General features: G+C 35.4%; 3 protein-coding genes across 7 annotated transcripts in view; all 3 read left to right on the top strand.

Moving 5' to 3' along the window:
- mcama (melanoma cell adhesion molecule a) overlaps positions 1-8,841 on the top strand; it is a gene marked incomplete at both ends in the record, with an annotated part of 63,034 nt that extends 54,193 nt beyond the window's left edge. The window contains 5 exons of the mRNA XM_079418150.1: positions 626-664; positions 1,517-1,646; positions 2,906-3,035; positions 4,133-4,141; positions 8,776-8,841. Coding sequence (XP_079274276.1) covers positions 626-664; positions 1,517-1,646; positions 2,906-3,035; positions 4,133-4,141; positions 8,776-8,841 — 374 coding nt within the window. The remainder of the gene's footprint in view (positions 1-625; positions 665-1,516; positions 1,647-2,905; positions 3,036-4,132; positions 4,142-8,775) is intronic.
- A 1,816-nt stretch (positions 8,842-10,657) lies between these two features.
- LOC306871843 (TLC domain-containing protein 5-like) lies at positions 10,658-15,341 on the top strand. Its single transcript, XM_079420032.1, has 3 exons — positions 10,658-10,882; positions 11,672-11,874; positions 13,321-15,341. The coding sequence occupies exons 2-3, from the start codon at positions 11,679-11,681 to the stop codon at positions 13,854-13,856; spliced, it is 732 nt and encodes a 243-aa protein (XP_079276158.1). The 5' UTR covers positions 10,658-10,882; positions 11,672-11,678; the 3' UTR covers positions 13,857-15,341.
- Positions 15,342-15,636: 295 nt separating this feature from the next.
- Positions 15,637-26,246, top strand: part of LOC306871838 (rho guanine nucleotide exchange factor 12-like) — a 70,667-nt gene continuing 60,057 nt past the window's right edge. For 2 of the 5 annotated variants that reach the window (XM_079420024.1, XM_079420023.1), the window contains exon 1: positions 15,637-16,983. In XM_079420024.1, coding sequence (XP_079276150.1) covers positions 16,952-16,983 — 32 coding nt within the window. In that variant the 5' untranslated portion in view covers positions 15,637-16,951. The remainder of the gene's footprint in view (positions 16,984-26,246) is intronic. The other 3 variants (XM_079420022.1, XM_079420021.1, XM_079420025.1) reach the window with 2 other exon arrangements.

Genomic DNA, 26,246 nt, shown 5'->3' with positions numbered 1-26,246 from the left:
TAAATGTTTTAATGATAGGTGGAATTAATCACGATTAATTTCAGAAAAACATTCTTTAATCGATTGACATCACTGTTTTATACATTACCTATTTTATAGTAAAGTATAAAATTGATCAAATTTAATTTAATATTAATGTATGTATCTTTTTTGCATTTTAATTTATTCTTCAAATGTTTTGTCACTTATTTTTTTTAATGCCACTTATGAGTCACTTATGCTCACAAAGGCTATATTTTTTTGACCAAAGATACATTAAAAACAGTAATATTGTGAAATATTGATACAATTTAAAATAACTGTTTTTCCTGGTAAAGCTGAATTTTCAGAATCATTACTCCAGTCTAGAAATCATTCTAATATGATGATTAGCTTCTCAAAAATATTTCTTCTTATTATCAGTGTTAAAACCAGTTGTGCTAATATTTTGATAGTACATATTTTTGTGAAAACTTTTTGTTGTAATGTCTTTATTTTTCAAAGACATGTCTCATTAGATTTATAATATCATTTCAACCATTTAATTTATTTTGAACTTTTAAATGAATAGCATATGTTTGATTTTATTTATAATATTGGTTGTTTGGAATCAAAAATGATAATGTTGTCTGTTTTTTTCTCCCAGTTCCATTTTCCCAGACACCAACAGCTAGAAAAACTTCAGGTAACATTTTTTTTTCCTCTAAAGGATCGTATGCTTTAAATCAACACCCAGTCCATTTCATCCCTGCAAAATCCAACCCTAACAAACAATGAAAGATCATCTAATGTACTTGAATAATTCATCGATTTTTATATGGTGAAGCCTCCGCAACAGTTCGGTTAGCTTGGCTCTTCATGTCGGCCTCTGGGCATATTTAAAATTCTGTGTGAAGAAAAGTCATAGAGCAAAAAAAAAAGAAAAAAAAACAAGCTAAAATTGAAGCAGACATTACTTCAGATAGCAGGGGCAGATCCAGTGCAGAATGTTTTCCAAGATGAATGTATAATTAGTTCTACGTGAATATTTTAACAAATGGTTTGAAGTGCTGGGCTGCAACTGAGACTGTTAAACTATTATGGTGAAGATTGTGGTGGCAGCCTGCTGTTTTATGGAGTAGATTTAACTCATAAAATTCATTCCCAGACAATTGTTTCTCGTCTCTCTGTGTTTATTTATAGCATTTGTTGACGCTTGCTCTGAATGGAGCTCCTTAATTTTCTTTATTTGACTTTATTTTTACTAAAACACTCTAATTATATGTTTCATACCAAACTAGTCTCATATACAAGGGCATGCGTCCTTGTCATTTGGCGTGCGTTTTGAATACAAATGTTGCAGCCTTTGTTAAAAAGTCTAATGTGTCCTTCAGTGCTCTTTTCGTGATTTAGTATGGTATTTCACTTTTGTATTTTGCCTGAAAGCACGTTAATTGCATTTCAGGATGAATTAATTGTGTCTTGTTGAAATGCTAATAGTTCATTGGTTATTATATATCAGTCAGCAATGTTGACATCTGTTGTTCTCTCTCTCCAGTTGATAATAGTGGAGTGATTATTGTGGTGATTATTGTCAGCATCCTGTTGCTGGCCATCCTGGGCAGTGTCTTCTACTTCCTGTATAAAAAGGGCAAGTTACCCTGTGGACGATCAGGCAAGCAAGAAATGTATGTAATACCTATTCCTTCTATCTAGTTTATTAGTAAACGTTAGTACAGGAGTTTCCAATTGGGATCAGGGGACCCTCGGGGGCTGCAAGGAGGTGTTGAGAAATCTGTAGAAAAGATTAGAGAAAAACTGTCAAAACAAACAAATAAATAAATATAAAAAATTATTATAATAAATAATGAATACATCTAACATTACAGGACTATAGTGAATAGAAAAAAAGCACAATAATGTAAATAAATCGTAATATCTTCCAAATAATATTTTACACATATTTATAATGTTATACTGGATCTTTATGCATAAAAGTATAGTTCCCTTTTAATTTTTCAATTTAATGATATTTTATGTTAATGATGCCATGTAAAAAGAAATGCTATATGACATATTCAGTACCATGGTAATATATTAAATATGTATTAGTATTACCTACTATTCAAAAGTTTGGGGTCAGCAAGATTTTTAAATATTTCTAAAATATAAATCTCTTGTGTAAATACTACAATTTACAGTAATAACTGTTCTTTTTATATATATGTATATATATATATATATATTAATATACAAAATGTAATGTATTTGTATGATGGCAAAGCTGAATTTTTAGAAGCCATTACTCCAGTCTTCAGTGTCACATGATCCTTCAGAAATCATAATAATATACTGATTGGCTGCTCAAGAAACATTTCCTATTATTAATGTTAAAAACATTAAACATATTTTAAAGATTATCTGATAAATGTAAAGTTAAAAAGAACATTTCTTCGAAATATTTTGTAACATTAGAAATGTCTTTACTGTCACTTGTGATCATTCTTGCTGAAAACAATATATTTCTTAAAAATAGAACACATTATAGTGACCTTAAACTTTTGAATGGTCATTAACATTAACCAATAAATAGTGTAAAAAAATAAGAAAAAAAAGGTTTAAGTCATGCTAAAGCATTTACTAATGTTAATATATAGACCCTGATCAAATGTTACAATTTTAGGAAAGAAATTCATGCATGACTTCTGATTATTTGTCTGCAAAAATGATTTCAAGTGTTTAAGCGTAATCTTTAGATCAAATAGTATTTTATGATCATGAGAAGCAAATTCTGTCAAGTGTGTCCAAACTTTTTGTGGGGGTAATTTGATAAGACTTTCTATGCAGCGAATTGCATATGCAATGTATAATTCAGTACAGAAGTGCAGAAAAACATCTGTGCAGCCCAATGTTGCAGTCTGGTGTATCGGTGTGTTAATCTCTACAGCATTAATGCCTACAGCCCCAAGGAGAAGACTAACAAAGAAGACATCGTGGTAGAGATGAAGGCAAAAAAGACAGAGGAGTCTGTGCTACTGAAGGGCGTCAATGGGGAACAGAAACCTCCAAATGACCAGGTAAGCATATATACTTAACTCTTGTTCAAAGAACATAGCAGTTACCATGATGAGATGGCCACGAGGAGCGTCTTTCTAACTTTATTATATGGCGCTTTTTCCTGGAATAAAGAACAGCTCCCTTAGCTCATAAGCAGAGACTTGTGGGCGACTAAAGATGGCGTCTGTACCTCCCTGCTGACCCAACAATCAAGTCTTAAGAGCTGGAGGACCTCTTGTGGAGCAGCCACCTCCTCTGGATAAAGTGGACTGTACTTTTGTATCTCGTGTGTGAGCAGCAGTATTCATGCTTGGATAAATGGGACGTAAGCGATAAAGGAAGATCGTTCTCTATTTTCTACTGTTCTTCATTTTTTTTCTTCAACCATCGACCAATTTTCAAGACCACGAGCGTCATCCTTTAAACACAAGCAAAATTAATTACTGAGTAAAAACATTCTTACACTCTGTCCACATCTAATGTGAGCACCAAAAACCAATAGAGTGCTGCAGGGATGATATATTTTTGTTGGCCAAAATCTGGAAACAAGTTTCTGGTTCCATCATTCTGAAGGCAACGTTTTTTTGAATGTGTTTTTGGGTATTTGTCTGAAACCATATCTGTGGTTGAGACAAGCTGAGGATATTTTGACGGTTTTATTCTGTGACATAAAATATGGTAATCCAAAATACTGTTGCGTTTTTTCAAGGAAACCAGGGTGATGCTTACTTTTGGGTTGGCCTACAAAAATATATAATCTCAAGCTGTTGCAACAGGCATGATGTTGCACAAATTAAAGGATTAGTACACTTCCAGAATAAAAATTTCTTGATAATTTACTCCCCCATGAGTGTTCGAGTCTTTCTTTCTTCAGTCGAAAAGAAATTAAGATTTTTGAGGAAAACATTCTAGGATTTTTAGTGGACTTCAATGGGAGCCAACGGGATGAAGGTCTAAATTGTAGTTTCACTGCAGCTTCAAAGGGCTCTACATGATCCCAGCCGAGGAATAAGGGTCTTATCTAGCAAAACGATCAGTCATTTTATAAAAAAATAAAAACGTATGTACTTTTTAACCACAAATGCTCACAAAAATGTTCTTTGTCTGTGTACTTCAGATCAAAAAGGTAAGGCAGGGTGAAAAACTCCATCTCATTTTCTCCAACTTTAAAATCTTCCGACATTGTTGTTTTACCTTTTTTTGTAAAGGGCATTTAACTTTCTTTGCACATTTACTTTGTAAATCTGCCTATGTCATTCCAACGTGACTATGTATTGCGTGAAGTCGAGCTAGTGCAAGATGAGCATTTGTGGTTAAAAAGTATGTTTTTTTTTTTTTTAAATGACCAATTGTTTCAGTAGATAAGACCCTTATTCCTCAGCTGGGATTGTGTAGAGCCATTTGAAGCTGCATTGAAACTGCAAATTGGACCTTTAGCCTGTTGGCCACCATTGAAGTCCATCATATGGAGAAAAATCCAGGAATGTTTTCCTCAAAAACCTTAATTTCCTTTCGACTGAAGAAAGAAAGACATGAACATCTTGGATGGCACGGGGGTGAGTAAATGATCAGGAAATTGATATTCTGAAAGTGAACTAATCCTTTAATGCAGATTTAAATGTGACCGTTTATGTAAAAATGTTTTTACAAATGAATTCATTCTGCTTGTTTCTCAAATGAGGCTAATGTCCTTTTTAGACCACATAAATGTATATATTATAAATATGTTTAGCGACTGATCATACTTGTGACCTTATTCGTTCCAGTTGTGCTAAGCTCTGTTCAGAAAATATTTTCATTTTGCGGTCAGAAAGCTTACTTTGAGTTTTTTTTATTTTATTCTATGAACAGCAAAAAAGTTGATTTTGTTTTATATGTACAGAACAGTTAGTCATCTCCTGATTTTCCAGTAAATCCCAATGGACCAAATAATAAATGCAAGTTCCGTTTCAAAAGCAGTTAATTAAAAATCCCACATTAAGACACTGAGATTAACAAATGTGAAGGCTTCATAAACACACAGCCCTTCACGATATTAAGGAACCCCTTCCAACTTGGATAAACGGATAAACATGACCCTGCGATTCAGTCAGTAAAACTGAGCTGACACTTAATAGTGTGTGTACGGGCCAACTCCCAACTACTGCAGAGCTCATGTACTGTTTGTAAATAGTCGTAGGGAAGGAAATTGTAGCTCTTTGTGTTTTGACTGCCGAGGGGAATTGCAGCTGCCTCTGTTTCTGCCTCAACTGCAGTGCCTGCGGAAATGTGTCTTCATTTCACATCAATGTTAGTTACACTGAAACCTTTGTGTTGTCTTGTTTGTTTGGCGCATGTCTTTGTATTTGGTGAAGGGAAAGTTTTGTTGTTTTCATAAATGCCATGAATAATAATGCTTTTTATAAAGAGAAGCAGTACATTTAAAAACGTATGCGTCTTTAACATTTTCTTTTTCACTTTTGTTACTTTTTCAGATTTCGAAAAGCTGATTTTTGAGACCTGTCATTCATGTGATTTGTTCTAGCGTGCAGAGTTTTCTTGTTTCATGTTGTTGAATGTGGCTTTGGCTTTTACTTTTGTTCATTAAAGACATGACACGTGTTATCTACAACAGTGCTTGAGGACGCTGAACTTCAGGACTATTGTTACCACACTAAACCACACTTGGACAATTCATATTTAATTATAGCTGTGATCACGCATTCTTTTAGCCTCAAGTTGTGTTATGCTTAAATTCCATCGAAAAAAATCTAAAAAAGCAAGCTGATTTTGTTCATTTTTGTGTTCAGCTTTTCCTCTACAAGTCATGTTCACTTCACAGCCTTTGCATTTATTGAAGTATAACAGAAACACAGACACCTTTTTTGTAGTTTAATAAACTTCCATTGTCTAAATATTAGTGTGAGCCATTTGAGACTGTCAGAACACTGTTGAACCACTGCATACTAAACTGGCACCTTTTCCCTGCCTGTCCTCGTGAGCAAATTATGTTGTAATAGCGCAAAATATCTTTCTCATTGTAGATTGTTCGCAAACACAGTTACGCAGTGTTTTATGTTTGATTTCACTTATGGTTGTAAATTAAGTACTTGTGGTATGCGTTTGATGCTTGCAATTTTTATATAATTTTTGGCCAAAAAATAAAGATATGTTACATTCTGTGTTTGTCTCAGCTTCACTTTCGTTACATAATTTTCAGGGCAGGTCTTTCCTCCAGGTGTCCAGTTGTGCTTCCTCTGGCAGATCTGAATCCAGAAGAGTGTTTTTACAGAGGCTCTGTCTGCTGAGGAGAAGCATCCGGCAGCACTGAGACAGTATCTGCTGATCCAGGCTGGTGAAGGTTTCCATGATATCTGTTACTGAGAGGACAACTTGCAAAGACTACATTTAAATTTGTCATTCAGTCTCACTATAGGTATTGTTCTTAATTACTCTGTTATTCTGAGTTTAATTATGTAGTGCTGAATATAAAAGATATATACCAGACACATAATGGTGATAATGAAATGAGAAACCTTTTGAGTCACTCTTGCTTATGACAGTAATCAGAAACGTCTGAAAGACAAGTCATTACATTTATTTAATTCAACCTAATTTAGTTTTGAGACTCCCTCTATTCAGTTTTAGAACTAGGATTAACTGAAAGAAATTTAGAGGAAGTCTGCCCTCTACAGTTCACTAAAATAACACACCTGGCTCAGGATGTCACACATTATCGACTTGAACTCAGTGAGACATTCCTGCATGTGGGTCACCTGATAGCCTACCTTTTAAACTCTTTTGAACTTTTTTTGGGTGTGTGTGTGTGTATTTGTTTATGCTACATTGAGGGGAACAAATGTCCCCACAAGGATAAGTAAAACCTGAATTTTTTTACATTGTGGGGACCGGCACAAGTCCCCATGAGGGAAAACAATTATTAAAAATAGTAAATGATTTTTATCTTTAAGTGTAACAATGCAAAGAGGTTTTCTGTAAGGGGTAGGTTTAGGGTTAGGGGATAAAAAATATTGTTTGGTCAGTATAAAAGTAATAGAAGTCTATTGAGAGTCCCCACAATTCACAGAAACAAACGTGTGTGTGTGTGTGTGTGTGTGTGTGTGTGTGTGTGTGTGTGTGTGTGTGTGTGTGTGTGTGTGTGTTACCACTGAATACATTGTCTAACTGAAAACTATCAAATCTGTTTGTAATTCTCTTCCAGTTTTTAGTGACTTAATTTTTAAAACTTGTCGATATTGTGCTATTTTTCTCTTCTGCTTTATTTTTTCTCATTGCTGTTATTTGTTACTGTCTATGTTTTGACTGTTAATGATATATATATATATATATATATATACATACATACATACAACAAAATTAAAGTCATTACGAATTTACAAAATTACCAAAAATAAAAATAAAAAGCTTAATGTTCTACAAAAAGGTTGGAATGTTTAGTATTAATTGGCCAGACATTAATGACATAAAAAAATAGAGTTTAATATTTTACCATGTTTAATATTTGCTTTGGGTTAAATGTGTTTCATGATTTTGGTGATATTTTTTCAGACACTTCTGATTACTGTTACAATGAGTTTACCATGTCATTATAACAATTATGTGTGTGGTGTATATCTTTCTTATTCAGCGCTACGGAATTAAACTCAAAATTGCATAGTAATTAAGAACAATATATTCAGTGAGACCAAATGACAGTGTTGCATTTTAGAAAGCCAGTGCAAAAGAACATGGCAACATGGCAACTAATATGATTTAGCTCTTTAAAAATGTGGGGTTTAATATTTTAACATATTTAACTTTAATATTTTAAAATTTGTTATATGTGTATATGAGAACAGCAGAGAACAATCTTTCTACATAGGCCTATGTTTACAATTGTGAGTTTAATGTTTTTATTATTATCATGTCTCTCTGAACACTGAACACAATAAGTATTCATTTATGAGGGCAGAACAAATACCTGACAACATGACCTCAATGCGTACTGCTTTATCAGTCATTATAACTCATTGGATCTTCTTGAATGAACTTGAAAAGTGACAGCATCTAGATGTTTTTATTTACATTATACAACCAAAATATATGTATAAAAGTTTGAGAATTACAGGTTATTTCTTCCAGGTCTCTGTTGGGAGGTAATAACCTTGCTCTGTCCCAGATTATAGCTAAGCTGGATGTGGGTTAATGCTGGGGCTCAGATACCTGGCCGTCCCCCATCCTCAGGACACTCTTCAAGGGTAGCCTATAGCGGGAGGATGCTGGGAACGTGTTCTGATTGTGGTCTTTCAGTCGGTCAGTGGGGTACCAAAAAACATGCTTGCTTTAAAAAATTAAAAAATAAAACAAAATAAGACTCTTAGTCTTTTTTCTTTTTTTACCTTGAACTTCAGAAAGCTTAGCATGAACGTTTGAAGCAGTTGTAAAGCTTGAAGTTTGAAAGTTTAGATAGATTAATTAGATTACATTATATGATTTAACATGTTGTTAGCATGTTGTTAACATGTTTTAGCATGATTAACATGTTACCATGTTGCTAGCGTGTTTCTAACATGATTAGCATGTTACTAGCATGATTAGCATATTGCTAGCATGTTTTAGCATGATGTGTTGATAGCATGTTGGTTGGATGTTTCTAGCATGATTAGCATATTGTTAGCATGTTTCTAACATGATTAGCATGTTGTTAACATGTTTTTTTTAACATAATTAGCATGTTGTTAACATGTTTGTTGCATGATTAACATGTTGTTATCCTGTTAGAAAAGATATGGCACACCAAGTCAGACGTCTGACCCAAGTTTGGTGGTTGTAGCTTTAAAGCTGTAGGAGGAGTTAGTGTTTAAATTTTGGCTCAGAAGAAGATGAAAAAAAAGAAGCTTAAATAGTAGATAAGTAAATTGGCTTTTATAATTCTTCTGATGGTACACTGACTTCTACTAAGACGAATGTTTTGTTCCTTTCCTACAATATCCCCCAAATGTCTACTCTGGGAGCTTGAAAGTTTGCAAAAAGGGTGGAGTGCCTTATGGCAGCAACAAATCTGTGTTAGAATTCGCATACTCTCTGAGTAGGTACTTTTTTTGGGGAATAAGTATCACCTATGACTATCAAAAAAGTACAACCCGAATTCCAGAAATGTTGGGACGTTTTTTAAAATTTGAATAAAATGAAAACTAAAAGACTTTCAAATCACATGAGCCAGTATTGTATTCACAATAGAACATAGAGAACATAACAAATGTTTAAACGGATACATTTTTCACCTTTATCCACTAAATGAGCTCATTTCAAATTTGATGCCTGCTACGGGTCTCAAAAAAGTTGGCACGGTGGCAACAAAGGGCTGAAAAAGCAAGGCATTTTGAAAAGATTCAGCTGGGAGAACTAGCAACTAATTAAGTTAATTGACATCAGGTCTGTAATATGATTAGCTATAAAAGGGATGTCTTAGAGAGGCAGAGTCTCCCAGAAGTAAAGATGGGCAGAGGCTCTCCAATCTGTGAAAGAGTGGGTAAAAAGATTGTGGAATCATCATCGTCCTCATCGTCAAATTGCAAAGACTTTGCAAATCTCATCATATACAGTGCATAACATCATCCCCGTCCCAACTATTTTGAGACCTGTAGCAGCCATCAAATTTGAAATTAACTAATTTTGTGCATAAAATTAAAAAAAATTCTCAGTTTAAACATTTATGTTATCTATGTTCTATTGTGAATAAAATATTGGCTCATGCGATCTGAATTTCTTTTAGTTTTAATTTTGTTCTAATTTAAAAAAACGTCCCAACATTTATGGAATTCGGGTTGTACTCTATATAGTATGAACATGTGAGTAGTATAAATAATCCAGAGCAAAGCATGTTGTCATTGTCATGAGATCCACCAGCATCATTGCCTCACTTCACTGCTATTCACTAGTCCTCTCACGTTACCTTGTGGAATAGTAAAGTGTCCATCGTATGCTCACTTCTGTTCATATACTGTTACATCAGCCTTTGTTTACGACAGTAAATTCCGCTCATTTTACTGTAGGGGGCTCCAAAGATGCAAAAATACACAAAACTACATGCAGTTGCTTTAACATCAATGCAACATTTCCATTACATAAAAGGTTCTTTATAGTTCTTTAGGTTATCAAAATGTCCTTTCCACTTAAAAAAAAATATGGATCCTTTAAAAACTGATCATTTTTTTGGGGAATCATAATATGCTTTTTCTATGGCTTGGCTGCAAAAACTCTCTTTTGAAATCTCTATTTTTAAAAGTGTAGCTACATATGCATTTTTCAAACTCCACAAACAATTTTTTTCTACTGGCAGTAATGTGGCCCCGTCTCATTGGCACGTAAAGTGACTATGACTCTAAACCTGTGTCTTATAAGTAACGTTCTTCCAGTACCTGACGCTTAGATGTTGCACAATACTTCCCTCTTTGGCACAATTCCCAATTCCCTCCTTACTACTTACGTCCAGCTTGAATGAAATTAAAGTTGGATGTTTATGAGGGCACAAATCACCCCACTGTTAGGTCATAGGATGGGCAGATGAATGACCCATGAATGTAGTGTGGAATTTAGCCGGGGGTATATTGGGAGTGAACAGTCTAATCTCATAAGAGGCTCAAGCCGCTTGAGGCCAGGTAGAGAAGAGGAAGTGAGCGATCAGAAGCGTTGTAGTTTTACGCTGTGATTGTGTCTGTCGTGTAACACCACTTTCAGGATTTTTCTGTTGGGGTTGTTACTCACAGTTGGATGTCCTGATGTGACGCTGCAATGCACTGACAATGCCATGGGTTCAGGAGAAGCCTGGAGCTACTTCATGGATTTACCAGGATGTTTAGGTCTTTCCGCATGAGTTGTATCTGAGGTTGGTAAATGAGATTTCTGCTAAATGCTTTTGAGCAGTTAAGTCACTCAACTGAGATGATAATCAGCATTATAATATGTCAAATTCAAAAGCAGAGAAACATTTATCTGAAAGAAAATATCTTGATTGTATGCAGACCATGTGCTTTTTAGTATCATACTATTAAAAACTAGTTATTATAAATATTTGGAAATAGTATCAATATTTAATGAAAATTAAGAATTGTGCATTGCAAATAATTTAATTTTATTTCAGCTAATTTTTTTTATTTCAATGTACACTGATTTTTATTATTTTAACTTTAGTAAACTAATAACCCTAATGCAGACAGAAATTTTAAATATTTGCTACACAGATTATTTATATTTTCTTAAACTTTCTATCTATTTTGTCTTTCACTGAGATTAAATTCATTGTTCTTTTTCATCTCTTATTTAACGTACTACTATTAGAGTTCTTATTTATATTTTAAATTTGTTTTTATTTTAATTTTAGTTAAAGTTTTGGTAATTTTGCTGCGGTTTTTTTTATATGTATATAGTGTTCATTATGATTTTAGTGTTAGTTATTTTTGTTCATTAAGTTACATGAAATGAAAATGAGGAATGTCGACTAGAGAATAAAATATGTTTTAAAATTTTATTTCAGTTAAAGTTGATTTATTTCAAATCACACAATTTGTATGGTTTTCGTTTTAATTATACGAACCCTGATGCAGACAGGAATTTCAAATATTTGCTGCACACCTGTGAATGTCTTATTAATATTTCTACCTATTTCGTCTTTCAGTGCAGAGATGGCTTTGATGATTGTGGAGACGAGCTGCAGTCTGATTGGCTGGCTCTTTCTGTATGTGCTGCTATGTCACTTGAACAGTGAGAGAGATTGTGAGTGGAACTGTAGGCTGGTAACTCTCCTCCACGGCATCCTGATCGTCTGTGTGACTGCCTACATTGGGTTCATTGCTGGGCCATGGCCTTTCACACACCCAGGTAAGTTGTCCTGTTTGGAAGGTTTTTACTCAAAAAAGAAAAAACACTTTCATTCAGAGGCCCAAACTGAATAAAAATGCTGTTTAGTGCAGTTAGTGTTGTTGGCTATATGGCCAAAAAGTAGAGAAAAACTAGTACTAGGTGGTGATATAAGTACATTTGCATTTTGGTCCATAATTCTGGAGCAGTAAGGGCTTAAATCTTTTTTCATATGAATCCTTGATTCAGGCCCTATAAATTATGCCATTTGTTCGATTTTCATGAAACTTTCCACATATGATCCCCAGACACTCATGACAATAAGTTATTTTTGAAAGAAAGAATTATGATTTGTCGAAGCATCGCAAAGATATGAGTTATTTAATTAGCAACACAATGCGCATTTTTACGAGTTGACCTATATCAGCTGTATGTAATGTCCAAGCTTAACAAAACTTGACACACATAGACAGCAGGACATTGTGAGGATGCACAAGAAGTTTTCGTAAAATTCTGCCTGCAAACTGCAAAACCACTTAAAGGGATAGTTCACCCACAAATGAAAATTCTGTCTTTAATTGCTCACCCTCATGTCGAACCAAACCTGTAAGACCTTTTTTCATCTTTGGAACACAAATTAGGATATTTTTGATGAATTCCGAGAGCTTTCTGATAGCAGCACAACTGAAACGATCAAGGCCCAAAAAGGTAGTAAGGACATTGTTAAAATAGTCCTTGTGACATCAGTGGTTCCACCGTAATGTTATGAAGCTACGGGAATATTTTTCTGTGCGCGAAGAAAACAAAAATAATGACTTTATTCAGTAATTTCATTCACGAGAGTACCACGACCTCCTGACCTGAACGCATGGTGGAGACTGACATGGAAGAGAGAAAATTTATATAGTCATACTCCACGGTAAAATGAACACGTGTACTAAATTTTGTGAAAATCGGCCATAAGGTGGCACTAAAATTTTATATAAATATAAAATATATATATAGTTTTTTCAAAATTAATTTTATAACAAAATTCCTAAATTGTTAGATAAATTCTTACAAATGTAATACATTTTTTTCTTATGAATTTCCTCACAAAATGTATTAATTTTCCTTAAAAAATTTCATACAATTTTTTATAAGAAAATGCATCTTACAAAATGTCTTATGAATTTTCCTAAAACATTTCTTATCAACTTTCTCACAAAATTATAAATATAAAAACAAAATGCAAATAACTATTATTTACACATCCCTAAGCAAGCAATACCACCAGATGCAAGTATTCCTGCTTCAAGACATTCAAGTGAAGAAAACTGATTTTTAAAACAAATTTTAAGGACTTATTCATTCATTCTTCATGTTTAGGACTTTATAAGGAGAATATGTAAATTAAATTTAAATAATTATTAAATAATTTTTCAAGAATGAATTGGATGTGATTTCTGACGCGCCTCTTTTTTCCAGGCACTGAAAACACATCTCTCCAGATCCTGGCTCTTGTTCTAAGCTTAGGATATTTCCTCTTTGACATGGCTTGGTGTGTGTATTTCCGCACTGAGGGTCCGGTGATGCTGGCCCACCACACCATGAGCATCGTCGGGATCGTGCTGGCACTAGGTCTGGGTGAGTCGGGGATCGAGACCTGCGCTGTCCTCTTCGGCAGCGAGATCACCAACCCTCTCCTGCAGGCCCGCTGGTTCCTCAAGCGCATGGGCCGCTATGACAGTTTAGCTGGAGATGTGGTGGACCTGCTCTTCATTCTTCTGTTTGCCTCTGTGAGGATTGGTGTTGGGAGTAGAATGCTTTATTGTGAATTAGCCTCTCCGAAGCCATCGCTTATAGTGAAAGTTGGTGGTGTGGCTATTTACACTCTCTCCTGGATCTTCATGATAGACATTGCACGTTTTGCCTGCAAGAAAACTCGCGCCAAATACAGGCGATGGAAGGAACAGTACAAGCTAATGGATGAAGCTAATGGACATGCTGTTAAAGTGAAATAGGCCTTTCTGTGCATTAGAACTGGGAAAAATGAGCATTTTTGCTGATATACAGTGTGTAGTTAGAAATAGTGTTATTTTACAGGGTTTTCATTAATGGATATAAAAAAACTCACAAAAGGTGAAACATCTAAAACACAGCTAGAAAAATATAGCTACGTCTATCATTTCTGACTTTTCCCAATTTTATTAATTACTTTTAATTTTATTAATTAATTACTAACTTCTCAAAGACTTAAGATATTATTAATTTCCAGTACATATTAAGATTTTATTAACTTTCACAAATTTATCCAAAACAAATTAAGATATTATTCATTTTCCATGACTTTTTACAAAAAGTTGTATTCATTTTCAATTTTTTTCTCCCATAACATATGAAGATTTTGTTAATTTTCATAACTTTTGCATGACATATTACAATTTTAATTGTAATAACTTTCCCACGATATACTAAGATTTATTAATTTATTTAAAAAAACATAAAAAAAACTATGAATTAATATTTATTTTAAGATTTATTACAATTTTATTACATTTCATGACTTTTCTATGAAATATTAAGATATTGTTAATTTTCATGACTTTTCCAACTTCCATTCATTTCCATGACATTAATATTTAATGCATTTTCATGAATTTGAAGGCCTGGAAAATACAATGCTGCTCCAAATTGGCAGATTTTGGAAAGAAATCCAAATGGAGCGCACTCACAATATCTCCACCACCCTCTTCTCAACCATGTCTGTTGCTTTCAGCTTCAGTTCACCACTAAATTCTTGGTCTTGTGGATTTTCAGATGCAAGTGGCTTGTTGTCACACTGCAGGACTACTCACTTCCTGTATGAATCACCTGTATATCCTTAAAGCTGCTGAATTATGGTTTCTGAGTTTAAAAGAACAGATTTAAGCAACTTAAAGGGATAGTTCACCCACAAATGAAAATTCTGACATCATTTACTCACCCTCAAGTTATTCCAATGACTTACCTAAAGCAAAAGCTTTTGTTAGAAAACAGACCCTAAACAGGAGGTAGGAAGCCATAAGTATGTATCCAAACAGCAGAGGAATTTTGAAATGTAAAAAACTGTTTTTGATGATGCAAAAGGGCTGTTTTGAGAGCAAAGAAGAACATGATATACCATGCAGATGTTTTAGACAGTATGTTGCATGAGTCCATATGCATAAAGCCTTTTTTTGCACAAACAGAATACTGTAAAGACACAAAATACTAAAGATACATTTGTAGATTCAGATGAAAAGTTAGTTGTTGTTTCTTTAATCTCTGTTTACATATTATTATAATTAGGGATTATTGCTAAATATTGCTGGGTTCACAAACATTGAAAATATGATATCCATCCATTGTTTTGAACTCTTCTGAACGCTGATCATTTTTAGTAAGTAGGAATAAACCGCTAGGTGGCGCAAAAGATTTAAATGTGCTCTTTCTGATAAATATTGACAAATAAATCACAGCTTTATTGTATCAGTCTGTCTTTCATTCCAGATATTATTTTTTCTGTATTGGTTTTATTTATTTTATTATCATAATATGATAATACCAAGTGATCTGCTTCTTCATTAGAATGCGTCTTTAATATATTGATTTTGTTTACTCATTGCAGATTCTGGCTAATCTGTAAACCACCTTGTTTGATTTTCTGGTTTAAGTGAGTGATATGCTCCTAATTTTACTGCCTACTAGTAGTCAGGACTTTACCAATGACAACTAGTAGGCTAGTCTACAACACTTGCGAGGCGATAGTGCTGTTTGCGGAAGGATACGGCAAATAGTGGTGAAGCGTCGCAGGCGTAGGAATCCGGGATGTGATTTTACTGAAACTCGGGAATTATCGGGATTTTTGAGATTTTTTTTCTTAATGTTTTTTGATCTTCGTACAGAGCCAAACTGACACACGTGACAACGCGCATGGGTGTGTTTCCTTTATATGCGCTTGTATAGAGACGGAATACATATTTTGTTGGAAAAAGAACGGCTAAAAACTACAGAATTTCGGAAAACATGGAGACAAGAAGGGAAGGACCCGACTAAACCAAAGTTTCCAAACAAATTATTCCAAGAACAGAGGGAATCCGTTCGCGAGAGGAAAATATGTGTTGCACATCCGTCAAATTTGGATTGTATTTTATTGGCGCTTTGAAACAAAGCTGTTTTGAGCAGAATTCCTGAACTGGGAACTATACCGCTGCCTCAGAGCAAACATAAAACGATTTGTAAAGTTTCCTTCCGATTTTGCAGTGGAAAATATGGGAATTCTAGAAGTTGAACTAGGTAGGGAAGGAATTACAATGAAAGGCTGAATCGTGTGAATGCTTTAATCCATCCATTTCCACACATTTGGAGTGGCCAGGATACATTCTTCTGGAGAAAAAGTCCATTCAGCGTGGAAAGGGCCTAAAAAGGATGTATATTTAGTTAACAGACTTATTTTACAGTACCAGCTCAATTGATGGTGTGGTCTGTACTGCAAACTGACGTTTGGGAATGCCGAGCTGGAAGTATTTCAGCGGGGGAAATGATAGAAAACCGTCGAGATTTACAAAGTAACATTTGGGACTGTAAAATGAGCGAAGCGCTTTTGGACTGACGCGAAATGCAGCCGGACAGTCTCCTTCACTCGTAAGGAAACACATTAACAAAAGATTGTTTCTCTGGCTTTACTTCCAGCCGTGCTTTGGGATTGACAAAGGCGACTGTATCCAGGGGGAAGCCTGTCGGTCTGTGTGGTGGCATTTTGGCTGGGAAAATGATGAAGCGTCTCAGACAACAGAGAGTTTTTCTCCATTGATCATCTGTGTGTTTGCGTTCAGCATCGATCTCCTTTGCTAACTCTTGTGTTGTGTAGAGCTACAGTCAAATGACACAGACTACTGAGACCAACGCAGATAAACCGTGGAAATATAAAACATAAGCTTGTTTGTTTCTGTTCTGATCAAGAGGAGACTTTACCATTCACATCATTGAAAAGTGCCACCCGGCTGTTGTTGTTTATTTTTTTCAAATACAAAGGTGTTTTACCATGGTAAAATGCTAATTGGATAAGAGCTGAAGAAAATCAAGAAAGGAAAGCCCAATGAGCGGCACACAGTCCACGCTTGCTGAGAGGTAAATGATGACAAATAATATTTACATGATTGTGTTTATGATAATGAGAGTGACCTGTCTTAGGTTTATGACGCTGTTTATACATATCCAAAACACTGTATTGTTGAGATACATCCGCCACCCTTCAACAAAATATATGGTATTCTTGTGGGAATACATACAGAAACAATTCACTTACAAAGCTCCATGGAAAGACCCTGATGTTTGGACATGCACCATAGTAATACCATGGTATTCTCGGGATACTAAGTAAAAGCGTTGGTATATGAATAATTGTCATTCGCTATATCGTATATCAAAATACCATAGTATTACCATGTGATAGTATTGTAACTTTATCATGGTACTGCTGTCATAGTACTTTTTTTTATAAAGGCGTTGTCTTTAAGAGCTCAAATATTTTCAGAAATATGGTACTATGGTTTTGGTACATAGTATTACCATAGTATTCTTTTAAATACTTTGTAGTACCATGTAAGTACCATTTTACATGTATTTTATTGTATTAAACATTTAGTATCCCAAGACACAGCAGTGGACCATGCTTTTGTAATTATTGTACCGTAGTACCGATGGTGTTTATATAATTCAAGTTAGTCACCTGTTGAAATGGGTGAGTAGAAAATCTGAATAAATATCCCCATATAACAGAACACAAACAAATTTAGTGCTGAATCTTAAAGAGCATGATGTGTAACATTATCGTAAATGTGATGATGCAGGTTTATTTCAAGTCATATTGGCTAATATTTGCAGTCAAACCTGTTTCCCACAAATTAGTCGAGTTGATAAGAAAACTGATAGCTGACCTTATGACCTTGCAGCACAAATTTACTTGTCTGTCTTTCAGATAAACTCAGTGTATGTGAATATTTTTCTAAGCAGACAGACTTTGAAGGATGCAGGTTTTGTGTGTCTGTGTGGTTTGTTTGTTTTTTTGTTTTGGCCATGCATTAGTCACTCAGGAGCCGGATGACTGACTGACTGACTGACGTGTCTTGATTGCGCACACCTGTGAGCACACAGCTTGTGACAGGAAGCACTTTAGACCTGCGGTCAGTATGTCACTCCAGGTATCTCGCTGTGTTCTGCTAATGCTGCTCTTAAGAGCACAGCTGGCCTCGATGTGAGACTCTCTTATTGTGGTTTTCCACCTCTTGAGTTGTTACCTGTATTACTCGACCGGGTGCACACATTTCAAAGAACGCAGAAGCTGGGTAAGCTAACGTGTTGTCATCTGTGTGCCTTGATGCATGTTGTGACACTTTGTTTTCACACCCACTCTTTTTTTTGATTATATCCATCGTGCAAACTGCGTGAATACATAAGAGGTGTGCAGCAGGGCTGACGCTCTCTCAGTTCAGTGTCAGAATCTGAGCAGGGTATAGCTGGTTTTGTAATGTGATGTTCTGTGATAGTGAGCAGGAAAGACAGGTCGTCTCCTTCAGAGGCAAGAACAGGCCACCTGCTCTCAGGTAGACATCACCGTCTGCTGTCAGTGATTATCAGATGGACATTTGTTTGGGTTATTTGAGACCTATTTATTTTGAAAAGGAAAGTTTGGATAAGCATCAGTGTTTCATGTGTAAAGATTCTTCTTATGCTAATCTGTATTTATGTGCATTGCTACTGAACCTTTGTATTTTACCTGTGTAAATTTGCGGTAGTTTTCTACATTAAACTGGCTGCACAGAAATTCAAAAATGGAGTTCTTTAAAATCCTGCTAAAATGGTGGTGTGGTTGCAATACCATTATAGTTTCCATTAAAATTAAAGATTAACAATCAGTACTTTTCCCCCAAATAGTCAGTTTTTAGTTTTTAAATTTTTTTAAAATGTACATACATAGTTTTAAATTTCATAAATTGATTCAGTTCTGTGTTATTATGAAAGATTTGGAATGTAAATTAGCTGCCAGTTGGCCAGTAGCCTTAATAGAAACTGCAGATGCATTGCTGATGTAAATGACGTGAGCGAATCAGGCCCGAATTACTGTGAACTAGAAAAAACAATTGTTACTTGAACATCTTTAGCAATAAATGTACATCTTTAGCAATACATTTTTTGGTTTGAACTTCAGTCAAATTGTAAATCTGTGTCAGTAACACACTTTAAATGCATATAAATGGTGGTGTTGGTGTGTATATATTCATAAATAAATATAAATAGATGACCAAACGGTGGCTAAGATGTTGTATCAATGGCATTTATTTGCTGCAGTGGTACATTGGTTTCCTCCACTGGGCAGCTGGAGTTTTGGCAGTGAGTTCAGAGAGCATGTTGGCATTTTTGGAGGAGAGTTATTCTTCAGGCTGCTTTGGTATTAAAGCTTCTCCAGTCTCTTGTCTAAAGATGTCTCACCAAAGCAAAGCTCCACTCAGTTCTCGTCATTTGTATGAATAACAGTCTGTCTGGCAGTAGAGAGTGAGTCAGAAGTCTTTTTCTCCTGGAAATGTTTTGTACGTCACCACTTTAATCTGTGTTTTATGTTTTTAAAAATAGTGCAGGTGTGAGAAAGAAACTCAACGTATGCATCTATTGTTTTTCATAGTAACACAACGGCTGTGTCCGAAACTCCTTGATGACTAAACGGGTGGATTTCTTTTGTAAATCACCTAATAAGGAAACTAGGTTCAGGCACCATAGCATCATGTTTAATGATCTAGAACATATTAAAGAAGAAATTACTCATAACCAAGGAAATGTTTAATGACTATAATACATATTTCTTGCAAGAAATCATAAGTTGGAAAAAATTTAAATGTTTTAATTAAGCTACATTTTTAACAGCACTTTTGTTCAGATCTTGGATTCAGACTTTTTTTTTTTTTTTCATTTATAGATTTTAAAGGATAATGTTAGTTATTTTGATTTTATTTTATTTTGTAAGGAATAATTAACCTAAAAATGAAAATTGTCATTTACTCACCTTCTAAAAGAACCTCACCTAAGAAAAAAAGAAAAACTTGTTTTTGCTGTGTATGCATTATATTAGTCTGTACTGTAACATCAACTAAATGTTAACTATAAGTCATTGCAAATATGAGCTTGAGTCCTCATAACCCTCCAGGACTCTAATGTTATCTGAAATGTGTTAGTAACTGCACTAACATTCACTAAACAGACACCAAACATGTTTTTGTTCTTATTTGTAATAAATAGTGGATTCATGTAGCTTGTAGCAAGTCTCATGGCACTGAACGTTTGCTGAAGGCTGTACCGTACAGCTTGCTCTTTGTAACAGCATTTCGCTGATCTGTGGTCTTTTTTTTTTTTTTTTTTTTTGTAACCCCGAGGCCCTCTCGGGAAGTGGTGACATCACTAATAAACAATGTCTGTCAACTGGGCCAGGCCACAAGCTCTTCCTGACAGAGCTGCCGGCCACCAGCAGTGCATCATGGGAAGAAATGGAGCTGCTTTGTTGCTTTATTTATGGCACGGCCATTCTGTATGAATTCACAAATTCACATAAGAGAGCCATATAGGCTGTTTAAATGGCGTTTAGGGGAATGTTTTCATTCTTCTGTAGCGAGAAGTTAGTCACTGTAACTTTTATTTTTAGCATTTTCTTTAATCAATAATTTGTGTGTAAATCGGTTTCTATATACTTTATACAATTCTATGTCTTTCAAAAGAAATTTATTTTTTTCATTAATAAATATTAATATTACTTTAACCATGTGAAACAAGTCCAAGATGGATGTTTAGTTTTTTAAAATAATGAGGCTGGTTAAAATGCTCTGTGACAAGATATATAATGGATTAATTAATTTATAAATAACTTCTGGTCTGAACAGTCCAATAAAACTCCTGCATTAATCAAGTTAGAAGTGTCAGCCTACAAGTACTGTAAGCACTGCAGCCCACTGTATTTCATTATTCACTACTGGCCACCTCCATGCAACAAACACGTTTAGTTATAGAGAGAATAGCACACTTATTTGTTGTTTAGCACAATATGTTGTAATTTTTTCCCATTAAGATAAAAGATATTTAACATGTCTGTATTGGAGATCAAGTCAAACGAACAGCCTTGTCACATGAAGTTCATGTACACGGCCTACAGGAACATGATCTTCACAAACCTGCATTTGACCCAGCATTTTAGCTCTGGACTGTCTGTCATGATCTTTATCGGACTATTAGTTGTCACAAACACAACATTTTGGACCAATGGTTGGAGGGGAGCCATGCTTTGCTATGATTCTCAAAGATCAGACCTCCAGCACATGACACAGGATTGTGGGAAAGATACCATCAGGTACATCCTGCTACGATGACAGGTGCTCGCTCCATATAAAGTGACATTGACACTAATCTTGCAGGTCTACTCGTACCTAGTGTCTGACAAATCATTTTTAGACTCCCATTCATGTGACGATTCACAACCACAGTTGTAAATGACATGGGGCGTATTTGATATGAATCGGATTCATTCTATTTAGGGTTCAATCTTTTTCTAGTTTTTGAATTTAAATTAGCAGAGAATGGAGATGATGTATGGAGTAGGGCCACCTGCCAAGCTTTTCCCAGCTAGGCTGGTTTTGTTGGTGGAAGGCAGGCTTTGCTTTGTTTGGTCAGCTGATGGTCGGCAGCCCTAGTCAGCATTTTATGTGCCACTCTCATTGGCTGTGCAGAAAATGTGTGCGAGTGTGTTTGTGTTTGTCTGTGAGAGATTTGAGAAATTTTTGAAAAACGGATGCGCTGAAAAATGTCATAATGGTGATCTCTTCAGAATCAGATCTTTTCTAGTCTTCTAGTTTTTAATTGCAGTTTTGATGGTAAGGAATCTCATTTGTTTAAAGATGATAGCTATTTATGATTTCCAAATGTTGTATTAAACATTATTATTGCCGTATTCAACCAGAAACATTGTCATTATCATAAATTGGACCCACCATTGACTTTGTTCGGTATGGAATACACTACATACTTCCTACTTTTTTGTAAATTATTTGTAACCCAAACCAGTTAATTTTAATCACCACCCCACAGTTAATTTTATTGGTCAACTCAATCACACAGTAGGAAATAAGCACTGTTAATATCATGACCAATGGAATCTTTAGAATCATTTGTGGGGCGGGGCTTGTGCTGAACTGGTTTGGATAGTTTGTGAACAAAAAATGCGTTATACTACTAACATTTCAAACCATAGTGTGCTACCAGTTTTCATCTGTTATTTGGCTTTTGTAATCCAATTTTTGACACTTGATCAAATACTGAGTCAGCTCATGAATGATCAATCTTTGTGGACTGAGTTTTGGGATACAAAATTATGTTGCTGCAAAAAATAAATAAATTGGAGGCGATAGCACATCCTGTTAGTAATGAGGGCCCCATTTGGGACCACATAAACTTAGACCTGCATTCTTGAACATTTCACCTACAGAAAATACAAATGACATGAGAAAGTATGAGTAATGTGTGAGCAGTTCCCCATGGTAATTTTGGCCCATTTAATTAAATACCCCAATCTTTAGTGCGTCTTGACATGCTTCAGCTTGCTGAGCAGATAGAAACCTGTACTAATCGTGGCCCGCACCCCAGTGAGCCAGACGCTAGAGGAGAAGAGTTCACTCAAATGTGCTTTATTGTTCATTTCTGAATTAAGAACAAATGTTCTTTTGATAATACAAAGTATGATTGAGTAAACATGGGCTATTGGAAAGGGAAACGAATAGAGAGATCTCACTTTGGTCATAGCGAATCATAGCACAGAGCAGAAGAAGAGCAGGAGGGGTGGAGCTTGAGTACAGCAGGAAGTGACACAATGGCTGCATCCGAAAACTGAAAAATGTTGCCTTCGGAGGACACATTCAACCAAGGTAGGTAGGCATCAAGGCACGTCCGAATCCAGTTAGCTTTACTTCCTGTCTCATGAGATACCTTCATCTGATCGATTTTTGAAGGCAGCATAGATATATCCTTCCACAATCCTGTGTGTTCCGTTCCGTGATGGTTGAACTAAAAAATAAAGATGGCGTCTGAAAGTTGCATTTGGTGGTTAGTTTGTGTGTAAATGTATATTTCTGATTAACTTTTTGCACTTTTGATGTTATTTCTAGCGAGAAATTAGCATTATAATAATCAAATATTCGTTTAGTTATCAGCAAAACTCATTTTATTTTGTTGTAGATCATTAAACCGTTACGCTGCCTCAGAAGCCTGTCCGAAATCAGTTTCTTGATGTGCCTTCGTGCAAAAACGCAGCCTGCAAAGTCATTGCCACAAGGCAGCAACAAGTCAGCTGCCTGTTTTCGGATGTAGCCAATGTCATGGCTTTAAAAGTTGTGGTGATTTAAACTACTAGACCAGGGATAGGCAACGTCGGTCCTGGAGTGCTGATATTCTGCAGAGTTTAGCTCCAACCTTGGAAAAAACCCTCACCTTCCTGTAGCCCTAGTAATTCTGAAGACCTTGATTAGTTTGTTCAGGTGTGTTTGATTAGGGTTGGAGCTAAACTCTGCAGGACAGCGGCACTCCAGACTATAGAGTAGTAGTACTAGACTATTAAAGGGGTCATATAATGCCCATTTTCCACAAGTTGATATTTATTCTTTAGAGTCTTAATGAAAAGTCTGTAACATAGCTTAGTTAAAATTTCTCATTGGTAGTGTAAAAAACAAATTTTTTTACCCTGTCAAAAACAGCTCTTTTCAGAGCAAGCCGTATTGTCATTCGCCTTTAAATTTTGCTGAGCTCTACTGACCCTGCCCCTCTCTTCCAAGCCACTCTCTGAGGGACTGTTTACGTTAGCCACATTCATTGTGAAATTAGCTAATTGGCACATTATACGGAAAGGCGATTTGCAAAGATTAATTAAAAAAAACCTTGTACTCACCTCTTCTGTTGGTGAAGCTGGATCACGAATGATTCGCACGAACATAGACGCATTTAGGTAGATCGAGGACGCATTCCCTTCAGAACCAAACGTAATCCTCTTCAGCGGCTCAGATGACGGGAGTAAATGACTACTGCTATGTTCATTATTACATCCAACAACAAAACACCTCAATCACGTAGGAGTCATTCTTGTTTACATCTGCTCAGGCGGTAAAACAGCTGATGACCGCTCACTCAGGGCGGGTCTGAGGTAAGACACCAGTGCAGTCTGTGCTGAAACGCTACTGTCAATCAAACTATCATGGGAGCGGCCTTCGTTTGTGTGTCGTCATACAGACTGGCATCTGAGATCGGCTCGATTTGAGAAAGGGGTAAAGATTTTAGTAGATAAAAAAACACTGGGTGGATTTTTATCATTATAGGGTGCCAACACACATTTCAGTTCAAACAACTTGTAAAAGTGCATGTAGCATTATATGACCCCTTTAAACACTGGGATTTCATACAAATGTCACTCCACTGAGTATGTATGTATGATCAGAAGAAGTCTTTAGACTGCACTGTTGAAAGGGATATGTGCAAGTGATTTGCTTTACTCCATAACTTTCTGATATACTCACTAGATTTAATAGCAATTTGATAGTACTGCAAAAACAAATTAAATTGAAATTAGTTTACATTTAGCTGAAAACGGAAACTTTGGTTTTTGGTAATTGTATTAATTCAGTTATTGGCTGTTTGAACTAGGGTTTCAGTTTCAGGTGATAAATTAAACTAGTCATAGGGCCCATCCACACGGAGACACGTTTAGCTGTATACGTAAAAATGTTGTATCATTCTGGCATTTTGGGAGCCTAAAAATGCTATTTATTTATTTTTTAACCGGGTCTAGGGTTGGGTACGAAACTCTGTTCCAATATGGCACCGGTACCTATGTATCCGGTATATACTAGAACCAAATCAGAATGCAGATTTAGGTGTCTCATTTCGGTGCCATGCCTGAGCGAACGATTGAAATATTTGTCCTTTGTTTCTCCGAAACGGATGTAAGAAAGCATCATCACCAGCAACGCACGTGAAAAATAATTTCCCAACTGAGAAAATGCACATGAACTCAAGTCGGAAAGCTCTAATAATAAAAGTCCGACCAATCTTTGTAGTAATTTTTTCTTTGGAGTGTGCTGTTTTCATATTCCGACTTAAAAGCACAACTATTTGAATATTTTTTTGTAATCACTTTTTTTTTTTTCACCCCATGTCTTGACCCTGGTCAGACACCACTACGTCACGTAACAGCAACAACAACATGAATGAACGACTGTATTTTTATTAACTAACATTAACACAGATTAATAAATAGTTTAATAATTGTATTGTTCCATGTTCGTTGTTGGGTTTGTATACAGCATGCAAGGTTTATGTGCATGCTCCCAAGTCGTCTTCTCCGTTTTTAGTGTATCTCTGTGGCAGAATTGCAGCGCAACATACTGGTCTGGCATGTGTACTACATCGTTTTGAGTCCGTTTCAGTGGTTTCATGTGTAATCAGGTATTTCTTGATGACACCAGGTTTACAGATTTTTTTTTTTTTTAAATCGAGGAAAAAAAAGATTGCATCGGGAAAGCTCTGGCTTCGTGTGGATGAGCCCATAGTGAAATGTTTTTGGTAATATGCGCCTCTCAGCCTATTAAATTTGATATGTTGCTAATCTAACATCATTTTTAGTCGTGGGATAGTGGGTCTGCACTGCTGACCTGTTGTAGCTGTTCCACATTGGGTACAAGAAATGGATGCTCATACAGTTGAAGATGTCATCGGAGAAGCGATAAGCCTTTTGCTTTCTTGCTCTTTTGGCTGAATTTTCGGTGCCTGAAATTTCAGTGTATCACCACAGTTTAGGGATATAAACAACTTAATATCTTTAAATTCAACTAATTGGGGCACTGTTGACTATTTGGCATTATGGAACCCATGAACAGTCTGCTTTTAGGTTTACTGGACCCCGATCGTACATCAAAATGTTCCTAGGGAAAAAAAAAATCTACCTCAGCATATGCTCTAAACTATAGGAACCCTTTTTTTGCATTACTATAAGGTTACAATTAACAGCATAGCCCCCCAAAAATTTAATTACTATTTATTTTCAAATATAATAATCAACACAACTTAAAATTGTATGCAACATGTAAATTGCACATCAATTTTTTTTTATTAACTTCTAAATTATAAAATTTCTATTTGTTGTTGAAATATATTCATTTACAATGTGGCTATAATAACTTAAGACTTCACTAACAGGTGAAGTAAGATATAATGAGGATAATGTCTAATATTTCAGAGATCTGTCACATCACATCAAAGAGCATCAAAACAGCATTTATTGTTTGAATTTCTTGAAAAATGGACATAATTTGGAA

The sequence above is a fragment of the Barbus barbus genome (assembly GCF_936440315.1).
Source record: "Barbus barbus genome assembly, chromosome: 6".
NCBI lineage: Eukaryota > Metazoa > Chordata > Actinopteri > Cypriniformes > Cyprinidae > Barbus > Barbus barbus.
This window is presented reverse-complemented; position numbering and strand designations above follow the sequence as displayed.

Coding starts and splice junctions, on each gene's coding strand:
- LOC306871843 (XM_079420032.1), top strand. CDS start 11,679: ATGGCTTTGATGATTGTGGAGACGAGCTGCAGTCTGATTGGCTGGCTC. Junction 11,875..13,320: donor ATGGCCTTTCACACACCCAG/GTAAGTTGTCCT, acceptor TCTTTTTTCCAG/GCACTGAAAACACATCTCTC.